Here is a 13,326-nt window from a genome sequence, read left to right on the forward strand (position 1 = left end):
GGGCCTCAGGCCCTGTATCCAGTGGCAGGCTGTGTCCAGCCCTCTCCCCATCCCGTCCAGTACCTGAGACTTCATCTCCCAGGTCCAGGCCGGCCCTACTTGTGAGGGCCCTGGTTTTCTTCTAAGGGAACCCACTTTTCCTTCACCCTCCTGAGAGGCCACCCAGTCCTCTTCTCTTACATCACTCCCCCTTAAATCTGCCATTCACACTCCGCAGCATCTGAGGGCCCATCTGCCTCCCAGTCACCGGCCCTGGCTCGACCCTCACACTCCTTAGGCAGCTGCTTTTCATTTTCAAAATTTTATTAAATGTAGACTATTAGTCAAATGATTGGAAAATCAATAATGAAAAATAGTTCTTTCAGGTTTTCTCCCACAGAGAAGGAATACGCCACTGCTGCACTTACCCGTCTCGGGGGCAGGGTTAGGCCAAGGGCCACAGGAAGCCCTGGGGACTGGAGCATATGGGCCTCCACCCTGGCCCTCTGTGGCCACCCTCCTGGTCCTATAGCTGTCTCAGGGACAGCACCAGCTGGCTCCTCTGAGGTGCCATCCCACCATCCTGCCCTGTCATAAATATGTACAAATCCCTGGACAGTAGAGGGCACTGGGCCCGAGGCAAAGCTGGGGTTCCCTGTCCCCAAGCCTGTGGGGCATCCACTCTCAGGATGGCTGCCTGGGGTAGCTCGGGCCATTGCTGCCGCCTCCCCTGCCTCCACACCCTTGTCATCTGCTCTCAGGCAGTGGCCAGCTGGCCTAAGACCCGGCGGAACTGTTGGGTACTGTGGCCCAACTCCTTGACCCTGTCCACCATGTCCTGGGCAGCAGAGGGTGATGGGTACTGTAGGGCAGCAGCCTTGGTGGTGGCCACAATACCACGCAGAAGATCGCACAGCAGGTTGCTATAGTGGGTAACCTGGCTGCGTACGTCAGCTGCCTTGGCCTGCCGTGACAGCGTGTCCCCAATAAACACAAGCTTGTGGGCGCTGAGGATGACGAACTTGCTATGCGCCACGAAGATCTTGGGCGGCTGGTTGGTGGCCACAGCGGTGAAGAAGGCTTCCACTGCGTCCGTCAGCGTGGTCAGGTTGGCTTCACACTGCTCGAGGTAGAAGAGCAGCAGCTGCCGGTCTGAGGGCCCTAGGCCACCTGTGCGCCCTGGTGCCAAGGGCTGGGCTGGCGTCCAGTTGGCCAGGTCATGGTCTATGGGGCGTGATACCTCCTGCTCCAGGCGCTCAAACTGCTTCAGCTGGGGAGGTGGGGGAGCAGGACAAAGGTGAGGCTCTCAGACAGACATGTGCACCACTGTTCACAAAACTAAAACTAGGGACAACCAAAGTGTCCAAGAACAGGATTAGAACAGAACATGCTGGAGGCAGGAGCGGGGGCGCTCATCTGCTATTCCAGTCACTCGAGAAGCTGAGGCAGCAGGTTGGAGGACAGCCTTGGCCACTCAGACCCTGCCTCAAAACACAATGTTTTGTTAAATTTTATTTTTTAGTTATAATTGGACATAATACCTTTATTTTATTTATCTACTTTTATGTGGTGTTGAGGATTGAACCAAGGACCTCGCACACGCTAGGCAAGCACTCTACCACTGAGCCATAACCCCAACCCCCTCAAAACACAATTTTGAACACGGGCTGGAGATGTGATTAGTAGAAAAGCACCCTTAGTTTCAATTCCCAGTACTGGTGGGGGGATCCTATGATGCAAGAGTACAGAAGGAGGATAAAGTAGGTGGCTATTTCTTAAAACAATGTAGATTCCAGGGACTGGTGTGTAGCTCAGTGGTGAGCACTTGCCTGGCACGTGTGAGGCACTGGGTTTGATCCTCAGCACATTGAAAAAAATATTCATAAAATATTTTTTAAATATCACAAATTATTATTTTCTCAAATATGGATATCTATATTTGGTTTCAATTATTAATGCTCCTTTTCCTAAGTATCTTCTTCGTGCCAGGCACTCCTCAATCATTTCACATTCCACATGCCCCAGTTGACAGTGGAAGCCATGTGGCCAGGGCTTAGGGTGGCACAGGCTCTCTCCTCTGCCTGGCTCCGTACCTTGATGGGTAATGTCATTGTCTTCATTTTGTGCTATTCTATATTTTAACTCTTTTAATTATCTTCACAGTTGGAAATAAATCCTCTTAGCATTTTTTTTTTTTAGTTGTATATGGACTATGGACTTGATGCCTTTATTTGCTTTTATGTGGTGGTAGGATTGAACCCAGTGCCTCACACTTACAAGGCAAGTGCTCTACCACTGAGCCACAACTCCAGCCCCTCTTAGCATTTTTAAGTCACCCCTTTCCTAACCTAGGAGATGACTGAAACTATGAAAAAAACTCTGCAGATAAATGAAGCAGTGTTATTTAAATAAGGACATTTTGGTACAATGTAAAAAGGCTAGGGTTGTGGCTCATTGGGTTCAATCCTCGGCACCACATAAAAATAAATAAATAAAATAAAATAAAGATATTGTGTTCATCTACAACTAAAAAAATATTTTTAAAATAAAAAGCTAACAATAGATGTTATAGGGCCTTCAAAAAGAATTTATGAAGAGTGTTTTTATTGTGGTGGGGAAGTGGGTTGCTGAGAGGCCCAGAGTTTAACTGCTCACAAAGTCTCCTCTGTAGCAGGTTCAGGAAGGACCTGGGACAGAAACCAGCTGGACCCAACTCCCATGACCACCTCTCCCTGCCAGGGTTTGTGTTCTGCTCTATCACACAGTTCTGGGCTCCCTATAGTGTCTCTGACCATTAACACTAACTTAACTTCATTGACTGGTACCAGGGTAGAACCCAAGGCCTTTGGCATGGTAACAAGACTCTCCATGACAAGGCTATACCCTCAGCTCTAGAATAATCACTTTAAAATAAATCAGATTAATCACGGGATGAGGTGGGACACACCTGTAATCCCAGCAGCTTGGGAGTCTGAGGCAGGAGGATCACGAGTTCAAAGCCAATCTCAGCAAAAGTGAGCTGCTAAGCAACTTATTGAGACCCTGTCTCTAAATAAAATACAAAATAGAGATGGGGATGTGGCTCAGTGTTCGAGTGCCCCTGAGTTCAATCCCTGGTACTGCCACCACAAAAATAAATAAATAGATAGATAGATAGATAGATAGACAGATAGACAGATGGATGAATCGATTGGTTTAGGCCAGATGTGCACCTGAAGTCCCAGTTAATCAGGAGGCTGAGCCCAGGAGTTCATGGGCAACACAGTGGGACCCCACCTTGGATAAGGTAGGACAGAACTGAATATTAACAAACCAAGTCAAAATTTAGACACAGATGGTCATGAGACTGGACAGTTACTTGCTGTGGGGGGAAAGTAGTGGCAGGTGGGTCTGGAGAGGAAATGACCTTGCTGGGAGAAGCTGGGGACTAAATGTGTCAGAGCTTCACCAGGCCAAGCAGGGGGTCTGGGATCTCCCTGGCTGGACAGGGCTCACCTGCTGCAGCTCCAGCTGGCCCTTCCCCTGCCGCATGATGTTGCCCTTTTCCAGCAGCTCCTTCTGCGTCTTCTCAAACTCTTCCTTCCCCTGGAGGGGGAGACAAGCCTGGGCTGAGGAGTGTCTTCGGACTAGAAGCACCAGGAGCCACCAGGGGCACAGTGAGGGCCCAGGCACCACTAGGTGGCACTGCATGTGCACGAAGGCTAGGAAGGCAGCCCATGCAAGAATCCCTTGCAGGAAGGGGCTGGGCACAGGTGAAGCCCCTGCACTCCCATGTGACTCACCAATGTGGCTATGGCCAGCCTCCCTGATCTGGTTCCCACAGCAGCAATCAAATCCATCCTCTCCCCTGATCTACAAAGCCTGGCCATCTGGTCCCCACCCACTGGTGCCACTGTGGGCCTTGGCACCTACAGGCCCTCAGTCTGGAATACTCCTCACCAGGACTTCTCAGCTGGCGCAAAGGTACCTGCTTAGGAACCCAATCTCAGAGACCTGGCCCTTCCCGACCTTCCTATCCTTCCTATTTCCCCAAACCTCCATGTTTGCAGCCACCTCGGCTGGGATCACCAAAAGTCCAGCTCCAAATTGTTTGAGATTCAGTCCTGTAGCCCCAGTGCTACAGGACCCAAGAATGACCACACTAGATACTGGCACTCATCAGTGACCAAGCCTGGAGTCAAAATCTGACCAAAAGCTGGGTGCGATGGCACATGCCTGTAATCCCAGGGCTCGGGAGGCTAAGAGAGGAGGATTGCGAGTTCAAAGCCAGCCCTAAGCAAGGCCCTAAGCAACTCAGTGAGACCCTGTCTCTAAAAAAAAAAATACAAAAATAGGGCTGGGGATGTGGCTCAGTTGTTAAGTGGCCTTGGGTTCCATCCCTGGTACCCCCCTCCCCCAAAAAAGACTGACCACAAGAACCCTGTGTGTGTTGGGGGCAAAAAAGGTGGCAGAGCTAAAGCCCAGGAACCTGGGTAGGGAGAACACCCACCTGCAAGTGGACGTAGTCATAATCCTCCATCCAGCCCCCCTCGCTGTTCTCGTACTGCCCATCTGGAGAGTCCTGGGAGGTAAACTTTGGGGGTGAGGGCAGGGGCCGTGACTGGATGCTGCTGGCCTTGTCAGTGGGATTGGGATGCAGGGTTCCGCCCCCCTCAGGCCCTGGGGCAGTGGCCTTGGTCCGTCTGAAGAGCAGTGAGGCATTGCCATGCAAGAAGGAGGCCAGCTGCTTGGCATCCTCAGGTACAGCCCGGGAGCAGGCCACCAGACGGTCCATATCTTCAAGGGTAAATGCTGGACCTCCCCGGCCACTGTCAAGGACTGGACCATGTGCCACCAATGTCTGGTACACATCCTCCATCTTCTGTAGCTGCCGAGTAAGCTTGGCATGTAAGGTGCGGTCAGAAGTGTGGGCAGCATTGCTCACGGCGCTGCGGGCGAACTCCAGTAGCTCATGGACAGCCGCTTGGACAGCAGCCACTGCAGCCCGTAGGTCCTGCACTGGTGGCTCCTGAGGCTCAGGGGTGCTACGCCAGCCTCCAGCCCCACCAGCACTGCCCACCAGGTCCAGAAGGTGGGACACAGTGGCACTAACACCCTGCTGCAGCCGTGCCAAGGACTCCACAGCGACCTCTAGCTCCAGGGGCTCCCGGCCTGGCACTGCCACCTCCAAGGAAGATGCCGACTGGCTGCTGCGAGTGCTGCCTGTGCTGGAGGCCGACAGGCGCTTGCCCTCGGCAGGAGCCTCTCGCTCAGCTGGTGGGGGCACAGAATACACACCATCATCAACCACAGCACCATCAGCTGCCTCAGGAGGAAGCACCCGTTCACGAGGCACATCATACAGGGTGCCAGGACCAGGCCTCCTCAGGCCAGGGGGCACGTCATAGAGGTCAGGTGCAGGGGGTGGTACGTCATACACATCCTCAGCTGGCGGGGAGTCCGGGGGAGGTGCAGCAAGGATTAAAGGGTGGCGAGCTGGGTCAAAGGGCTTGGCCTTGGCAAAGGCAGGGGGTACGTCGTAGGTCTCCTCGCGCATCAGTGGGCCATCGGGCACATCCTTGCTCACCGATGGAGGAACATCATACACCTGGGGGACCAAGAGATGGTCAAGGCTGTCTTCCCATCTTCCTGTCCCAAGAACCAGGGCTGGAACCAGCCACACACAGACCCAGCCTAGGTTCACACGTCAGCCCTAAGGGCCATGGCTGAGGAGTCAACCACTCTGAAGTCAGATGACTCCGCTTCTCTATGCCCATCTGCTCACCCATGAGAGAAGCCCCTCTTGGGTTTGCTGTGAGGATGTTTACTAGTTTATGTAACCCTGTGAGGTTAGTATCATACTGCCACCCCCACTGCCATCACACCATTACCTCTGCCACCGCCTCTTCCACCATCACCAATACTACCACTGCCATCATCAGCACTGCTACCTCCGACACCATCACCTCCACCTGGGAACTTTCTACTCTGTAGCAGGTACTTGGCTGAGCTTTGTATGGGTTGTACTTGGGGTTGGCCCAGGACAGTCCTATATAATTATCAGTCCCATTTTTGCTCTCAAAGTGTCCTGGTTCATGGATGGGGTTGTAGCTCAGTGGTAGAGAACTTGCACTGGGTTTGATTCTCAGCACTGCATATTTAAAAAAAAAAAAAAAAAGAATAAAATATAGGCCCATCAACATCTAAAAAAAAAAAAATGTCCTGGTTCAGCCAAGCATAGTAGCACATGCCTGTAACCACAATGGCTTGGGAGGCTGAGGCAGGAAGATGGCAAGTTCAAAGCTAGTAAGGTGCTGAGCAACTGAGTGAGACCCAGTCTCTAAATAAAATGCAAAATAGGGCAGGGTTTGTGGGTTAGTGATCAAGTGCCCCTGAGTTCAATCACCAGTACCTCCCCTTCCCCATACCTGTCCTAGTTCAGATGACAAATTCAGTGGTTATCTTGCTGATATTCTCTCAAGAACCTTTTGAGAAGGTCCAACAGTGGGCCATCTTCTGGATGACAAAGCTCATAAGCAAGCCCAAATCTGTTCCAGATCAAGTGAGGGGCTAAACTGTGGTCTGCAGACATAGTCCCCACCCAGGTAGTGCATGGGCTCAAGCACACCCACACAGCCCCCTCGACACCTCTGAGGTCCTAGCATTCACAGTGTGCTCACCGCGTGGTGATTAGATGGTGGCAGGCCCTTCTCCACACTGGGGGGCACATCATATACATCCAGCAATGGGTCTCGGCCATTAGGACCCTTGACAGCCATGGGGGGTGTGTCATATACCTGTTGGCAGGAAAAAAGGTACAGTAATACAAGTGTCAGGGTCACCTGGGTTTAATGGGAAGATTGGAACCCTGTGGCACCCACCCCAGGACAGACTGTGGATGCCTAGCTAGGGCTAAGAAAATCCAGTTCCCCAAGGGAGGTGCCAAGCAGAGGCATAGGCTTGCCATCTCTGACCTCTCCCACCCCTCGATCCCCAACACCTACCTCTTGGCCATACTGGCTGGGAAGTATCCCCCGAACAGGGGGTACATCGTAGATGTCCTGGGGTCCTGGGGCCAGCAGGTGGCGTGGGATGTCATACTCATCCTGCTCCAGCTGGGAGGCCTCATATACGTAGCCCTGCCCCACTCGGGTGGGCACCACCACCTAAGGACAAAGAGCTGACTTCACCACGGCCCTCAAAGCCAGCTTCTACAATCCACCCACAGGTCCTCGGGAAGACCCGTGAGGCAGGTTTAGAGGCACTGGTTCTCATCCTCTGACATTTCTGTAGTGGAATGCAGAGCTTAGGGTACAACTTAGGCCCCTAGGTTTTGTTTAGACCTGTCTAGTTGTCATGCAGCTAGACGACCACATGGTTTCAGAGGAGGGTATATGTAAGGTGGGTGGGAAGCCACAGGCAGGGTGAAAGGCTCAGACCCTCGCTTCAGAGTGCATTGCCAGTGGGGCAAGGGGCCACCCTTGATTGGGGTCCCAGCCCTGGAGGACAAGAGACCTTATGCAAGGCCTTCTGAGTCCTTCAACAGCTCCCAGCCTGCTCAGCAAGGGAACTGGCTGACAACTCTGACTCAGCAGACAGCTGCAGGTGCAGGAAACTAGGCTAGGCCTAGTGGAGTCACCTGAAGGAGATGCCCAACAGTCAGGGCCTAGGTCTCCCAGAAGCTGGAGGCATGGCAGAGTAGCAAGCACTCTTCCCCTGTCCCCCACTATACATCTTGGGGAGACTCCTGAGAGCAACCTCAGGGCCAGTTCTTGGGCAGATAGACAGGGATGATTTGGGAGGTCAGGTATTTGGCAGGGGGATCACAACTAGAACCAAGACCCCAACCCTCTGCCCCCACACTGACAGAGCTTGCCCACCTGAAATGAAAGGGTAAGGCCTCAGTAGAAGCTGCTGGCGGGAGCAGTCCAAATCCTGCTTCCCCAGGGTCTCTGGCCCTGACTCCAGGTCTGTGTCAGTCAGCCCCAGCAGCAGAGCCCTGCACTGGGTAGTGGGTGGGCAGGAGCCTGAGGGTCTGACCTGGAACACTCACAGCACTGTCCAGAGCCATGCTGCCCTCACAACGGCACTCATCCTGGAAGGGGCAGGGGTGTGCCTGGCAGCCTCCTTCCCTGCGTGATTCTCGAGCCAGGCTAAGGCAGTCTCCCCCGCGGGGCTCCCTGTTTAGCTCTCTCCACAGAAGGACCTTTTGTTCCCTAATCAAAGGGGATGTCTGGGACAGGGTTGACTCAGGCCCTCCCCCTCAGGCTCAATGCCCCTAGAACCCTGCCCAGGCCCCCCAGCAGGCATGTGCCAGCACCCCCCCGCCCCACCTCTCCCAACCAAGCAAAGCACCAGAGCCCAGAGCCTGGCAGAGCCTCCTGGGCGGCACAGTGGAGCTGGGCGGGTACACTCAGCCAGCTGGGTTCTGGGCTGAGTCTGGCAGGAAAGCTGAGAAGGCCGGTGTGCGCAGTTGCTGGGTCCACCATGGGGTGTCCCCCCCAGTCCCAGTGTCTGGGGGTGGAGTTGTGGCTGTCTCTCTAGACTCATCTCTCTCCTCCAGCCCCAGACTGGAGTCTCCTCCAGAGCTATTTTTAGTAGCTAGGACCTGCCAACAGTGGGGCAGGCACAGTAGGCGGGGCTGGAGGGACGTGGCAGGTTGGCCAGTCCTCGAGGCAAGGATTCTCCAGGCCCCACAGCCTTCCAGGGAAAAGCAAGCCCTCTGGGCTGCAGGTGAACCTGCCCTTGGTGCTGGAAGAGGGGTGAGCACCTCCCCACCCGGGCAGGCCCCATGAGTGCCCATCTGTCCTTAGGCAGATGAGGGCTGGGAGAACAGACCAGAGGGCTCTGATGGCCAGACCCCCAACCCAGGGCTAAGGGCAGCCTGCCACTTCTGCTGCCAAGTTGAGTGACTGCGGCAGCAATACAAGCCACCAAAATTTTTTTTTTCCTGTTAGAAAAATAGAGGAAGCCAGCAGCCAGCAGGGAAAAGCTTGTTAGGGAAATGAAATCCCCAGAGAGCTGCTGAGTCCTGGCTAATCACAGGCCACCCAGCTCTGCACCTGAGGCCCCATTAGCAGGATGTGGAGGTCTCTGGGGACAAGGGATGCAGCCAGTGCCTGGGAGGAGGAGATGGAGACAGGCACCACCTCAAGATCCACACACTCCCTGACATACACACACTTCCTCCCACTCTGTGGAGCAAACAGCATACCGCACAGGACACACGCATGCATATGAAGGCAGGCAGAGCAGGAGGCTGCTATCCTCCCAACCTTCCCCTCCCTCATAATCAGCTGTCTAGGGGATAAGTGAACAAACTCAGAAATAGGCCAGCTGGTCAGGGAATGAACTTCCAGAGCAGCCCCAACTCTACCAACCAGGGCAGGACATCAAGTGGCAGGTGGCAGGAACAGAGGCAAAGAGATCCCTTCCCTCTTCCCCCATTGTGCATTCTGTCCCGTATACTGACCACCTCTGGGCAACTCAGCTGCTGGTCTCCCCTTTCTACAAAATGGACAATGCCCCATGGACCTGGGCCTCTGATGCATCTGTGCTGTCCCGTGTCTAGGAGTCTCAATTTGCTTCTCTGGGAATGGAGCAACACTGGAGTGCCACAGAGTCAGGCAGGTGATCACTTACTCTTCCTGGGGACCAGGACACACCTGAAGGCCAGGTCTTATAGCACTGCAATACAGTCCCCTCCCTACCCCAGCTCTAGGCTCCTCTGGCCCAAGGACCCAGCATGCCTGGGAGGAGACCAAGCTTCTCAGGTGAGCAGGGCAAAATCCAGGTAAGTACAATAGCCCCCATGCCTGGCACAGCTGGCCCAAAGGAGCACTGCAGAGTGGCTTTCCCCTTGGGGTCTTACATACATGTGCAGAACACCTACCCTCAGCTTCCTGGTGCCCCGGGGTGGTCCTGAGTGGCCCTGAGCTCCCATTCCCAGCCACGCACGAGATGGATATTGTTCCAGGGTCTAATCCCTTCTGGCCTCAGCCTTATTGCTTGCCCCCTTGGCTTTCTGGATGCCAGGGCCCTTCCTCCTCAGCCTAGCTGACCATGACCCTGGAACTAGGAGTCTGTTTCCCAGATATCCAAGGAGGAGGCTCTAAGGCTTATGGAGGCAGGACTTTAAAATGTGGGCATGGATGGACATATCAAGATGTCTAGGAAGCCAACAACACAGCAAAACTGGGAGCAGCCATTCCAATCAGGCTTAGGGAGAAAAAATTTAAAAACTAATAAAATGCTTTTGATATCTAGTGTTGGATCTACAACTTCAAAATGCAAAAGAAAATGTACAAATCTGTGAAAGACAAAGAGAATATGCTAGACAAAATATGCCAAAATTTCCCAGTAATTACCTCTTGATTGGGGAACTTTATCTCTAGACTTTCTCATAAATTATGCATTTCCTACAGTAAACAAGCATCCCTTTCATGATCATAAAACAAAAGCAGATGCAATGAAGGCTGCCCAGGCCAGCAGTGATGAGGCCTCCTGGAGAGGGTCTGGGTCCAAGGCACAGGATTCCCCTTCCTGGGCCACCAGCCAGGTCAGTATCCTTGGGACACAGGTCTGGGCAGAGAAAGGCTTAGCCAGGTGAAGCTCTGAAGCAGTGTGAGAGCTGCTGCTTCTTAGTGCATGGGGCTTCTGCCGCCTGTTGCAGCCTTAGTTGCACCAGTACAAGTTTTACTACAAAAAGGAGGGAAGGAGAGAAGCCTGCTGTGGGGTGGAGTATGGACCATGGGTGCATTCGTACATGATATGGGGTTTGTACACATGTGCACGAGATGGACCACGATGTATTGTGATGCTCACTGGCCAGGCACTGCTCCCTGCCCCTTCCCCATAGGACTGCTGGCCCTAGAGGCCCCTGCTCCTCCCCATGGTGAGCCTGGAAATTGTCCCACTTTGGGCTGTACCAGCCTAGCATGGCAGGCTTCTGTTATCTACTTGTCTCTGGCCAGATGGCTGAAGGAGCAGGTAGGTCAAGAAGAAGGAGCCTGTGACCCATAGCCCTGGTAGTTAGGCTTAAGGGCCAGAATCCCAGAATCCCATCCTCTGCCTATCCATAACCCCTGGCCAGGTTTCCTGGGTGCCAGGCCACTCTGTGGTAGGGCTGGGATGACACTACCTGCTGACTCATGTCCCAGCTACTACCAGCAAGGCCACCCCCCCCCCCAGCCCTGGGCATTTCTGCAGACAAAGGCTCACTGCCACGACTGAATGTCCACTTGGCCCAATGTCTCTCCAGATACAGGTGGCTCTGGACTAGACATGGTAATAACATGAGGCAGGGCTGGGATCAAGGAAGCTGGCTCTGCTCTGCCTGGGCTGCTTCTAAGGGCCACTATGCCTATCACCAGGTGGCTGTGCCCGCCTGGCTGTTCAGGTGCTCCCTGCTAGTGTGGTCTGGATCTTGGGGTCTTCTTGGTTGAATGTAATGGAGGGGCAGACATGGAGGAAACCAGGAGAGCTGACCATGAGAACTCTACCCTCTAAACCTGAACATATCTTCTCTATTTTTGGGGCCCAGAAAACTCTATTCTCTCACTCTTAAAGTGGCTCTGGCATAGGAAGACACAGGTTCAGTGAAGGTGAGAAAAAGTCGCTCCTGACTCAGCTAGAGGCAGACAGGGGGTCTTGGTCTTCACTCTAGTCCTATCTCCTTCCACAGGTAGACGGACTTGGGGGGACATGGGGACATGCAGTCAGGGAAATACAAGGGTGCTAGGCTCATAGCCAGCAGCCAACAGGTCTTGTCCCACTGTGGAGCCAGGGACAGCCAGATGTACCTAGCCCCCACTTAGGAGCTGACACACAAATCCTGAAGACTCACAGGAGCCCCTGAGCACAGTGGTGTCCCTCTCCCTCATCAGGGTCTAGAAGGCCTCTGAGACCAGAGACTGCTGAGGGTCCTCCAGGAGCCCTCAGCCCTTCTTCCTCGGGAGAGCCCCATCACTGAGACATGCAGCACACGGCCACCTCCTGTGCAACCAAGGGAGCACAGGTTTAAGTTCTGGCCGGCAAGCTCAGAAGCACCTAGGTAATGTCTGGGAGGGATCATCAGAGAGGGTGCAGCCTCCTTTGTCCTTTCCTTCTTTTCCTGCTGGCCAGAAAGTGGATGTGAGGACTGGAGTTCAGCAGTACCATGTCAGTTCCTGCCTGCTTGCCTCAGGTATGGTTTATGGAGGAAGAAAATAACTGTTCCTGCTGTTCAAGGTACGCTCTCCAAACCCACATGATGCCCTCCATTCTCCTCTTCAAGTGCCACCCCAAACCCCATGCCCTCTTCCTGAACTCCCTGACCTAGTCCAGGCCCACTGGGCTCTGACATGGACTAGGGGAGGTCCCTGCTGCCCTTGCTTCACCTGCCAAGCCCCACCTGCCCACTGCAGGCAGGCAACACCCTATGAGAGCCTGTTGAGGATCTCCTCATCCCCAAGGCCAGCTTATCTTCTCCCTGTTCAGGCCCGTCTCCACCAGATAAATGAACACATTCCCCCAAAACCTCCCATCTTGACCTCAGACCAAATGCACAGCCATGCTGTAGTGCAGGAACAGAGGTGGCTGGGCCCTCCTGCACTCCAAAAGCAGGGCCTAAAAACTGCACTAAAACCTCACTGTGCTGCACGCTGTGCCAGGATGGCCTTACCTTTGCAGGTGGCTTCGTCCCATCCCAGCTGCGAGTGTCCATGGATGGCGGGACCTGGTAGATGTCATGCCCTATGCCAGCAGAAGGTGGCACCTGGTAAATGTCTTGGGAAGGACTTCCAGGTCCTGGGGGCACCTGGTAAAGGTCTGTAGCTGGGCTGGAAAACGGGTGATGGGGTGTCTGCTTAGAGGATGTGGATGCCTGCTTAGCTGGGGGTGACTGGAACTGTGGACTGGGCCCAGGGGATTGGTATAGGCCTTGCTGAGCCTTGCTGGGTGTGGGTACCAGGTAGACGCTGTCAGACTGGGGCTGGTATGCAGCGGGGAGCATGGGTGTGTACTGGGAAGCTGGGGGTGCTGTAGCATGGAGGCCCTGTGAGAGGCCAGGCTGGGGCTGGGCTGGGGTGGCAGGTGGGCCAGGGCCAGGCCCTGCTGGCTTCTTGTCGTACATGCCCACCAGGATCTTGAGGCGGTTCCCAGGCACAATGCCCTGACGCCCATGCAGTGAGCAGAGCCACCAGCCATCCAGGCCCTGTGTGTCCCGCTCCAGCACTGTCATGATGTCACCCTTGCGGAAGGAGAGCTCATCCGGGGACTCAGCCACATTGTCATAAAGGGCTTTGGCCAGCACGTTCTGGGGAGAGAAGACACAGGTGGGCATGAAGGTAGAAAGATGTGTACAGGGATTCCTCCAGCTCCCATTCCCCT

At 54.2% G+C, this 13,326-nt stretch overlaps 1 protein-coding gene across 1 annotated transcript in view; it reads right to left on the bottom strand.

Annotated features, from left to right (window-relative positions):
• Nucleotides 1-298: 298 nt before the first annotated feature.
• BCAR1 (BCAR1 scaffold protein, Cas family member) overlaps nucleotides 299-13,326 on the bottom strand; it is a gene marked incomplete at its 5' end in the record, with an annotated part of 38,449 nt that continues 25,421 nt past the window's right edge. The window contains 6 exon segments of the mRNA XM_081273803.1: nucleotides 299-1,249; nucleotides 3,475-3,564; nucleotides 4,469-5,566; nucleotides 6,639-6,755; nucleotides 6,963-7,124; nucleotides 12,620-13,252. Of these exon segments, the coding sequence (XP_081129929.1) occupies nucleotides 737-1,249; nucleotides 3,475-3,564; nucleotides 4,469-5,566; nucleotides 6,639-6,755; nucleotides 6,963-7,124; nucleotides 12,620-13,252 (2,613 nt within the window). The 3' untranslated portion in view covers nucleotides 299-736.

Source organism: Spermophilus citellus, assembly GCF_964194105.1.
Source record: "Spermophilus citellus genome assembly, chromosome: 18".
In the NCBI taxonomy this organism is placed as follows: domain Eukaryota; kingdom Metazoa; phylum Chordata; class Mammalia; order Rodentia; family Sciuridae; genus Spermophilus; species Spermophilus citellus.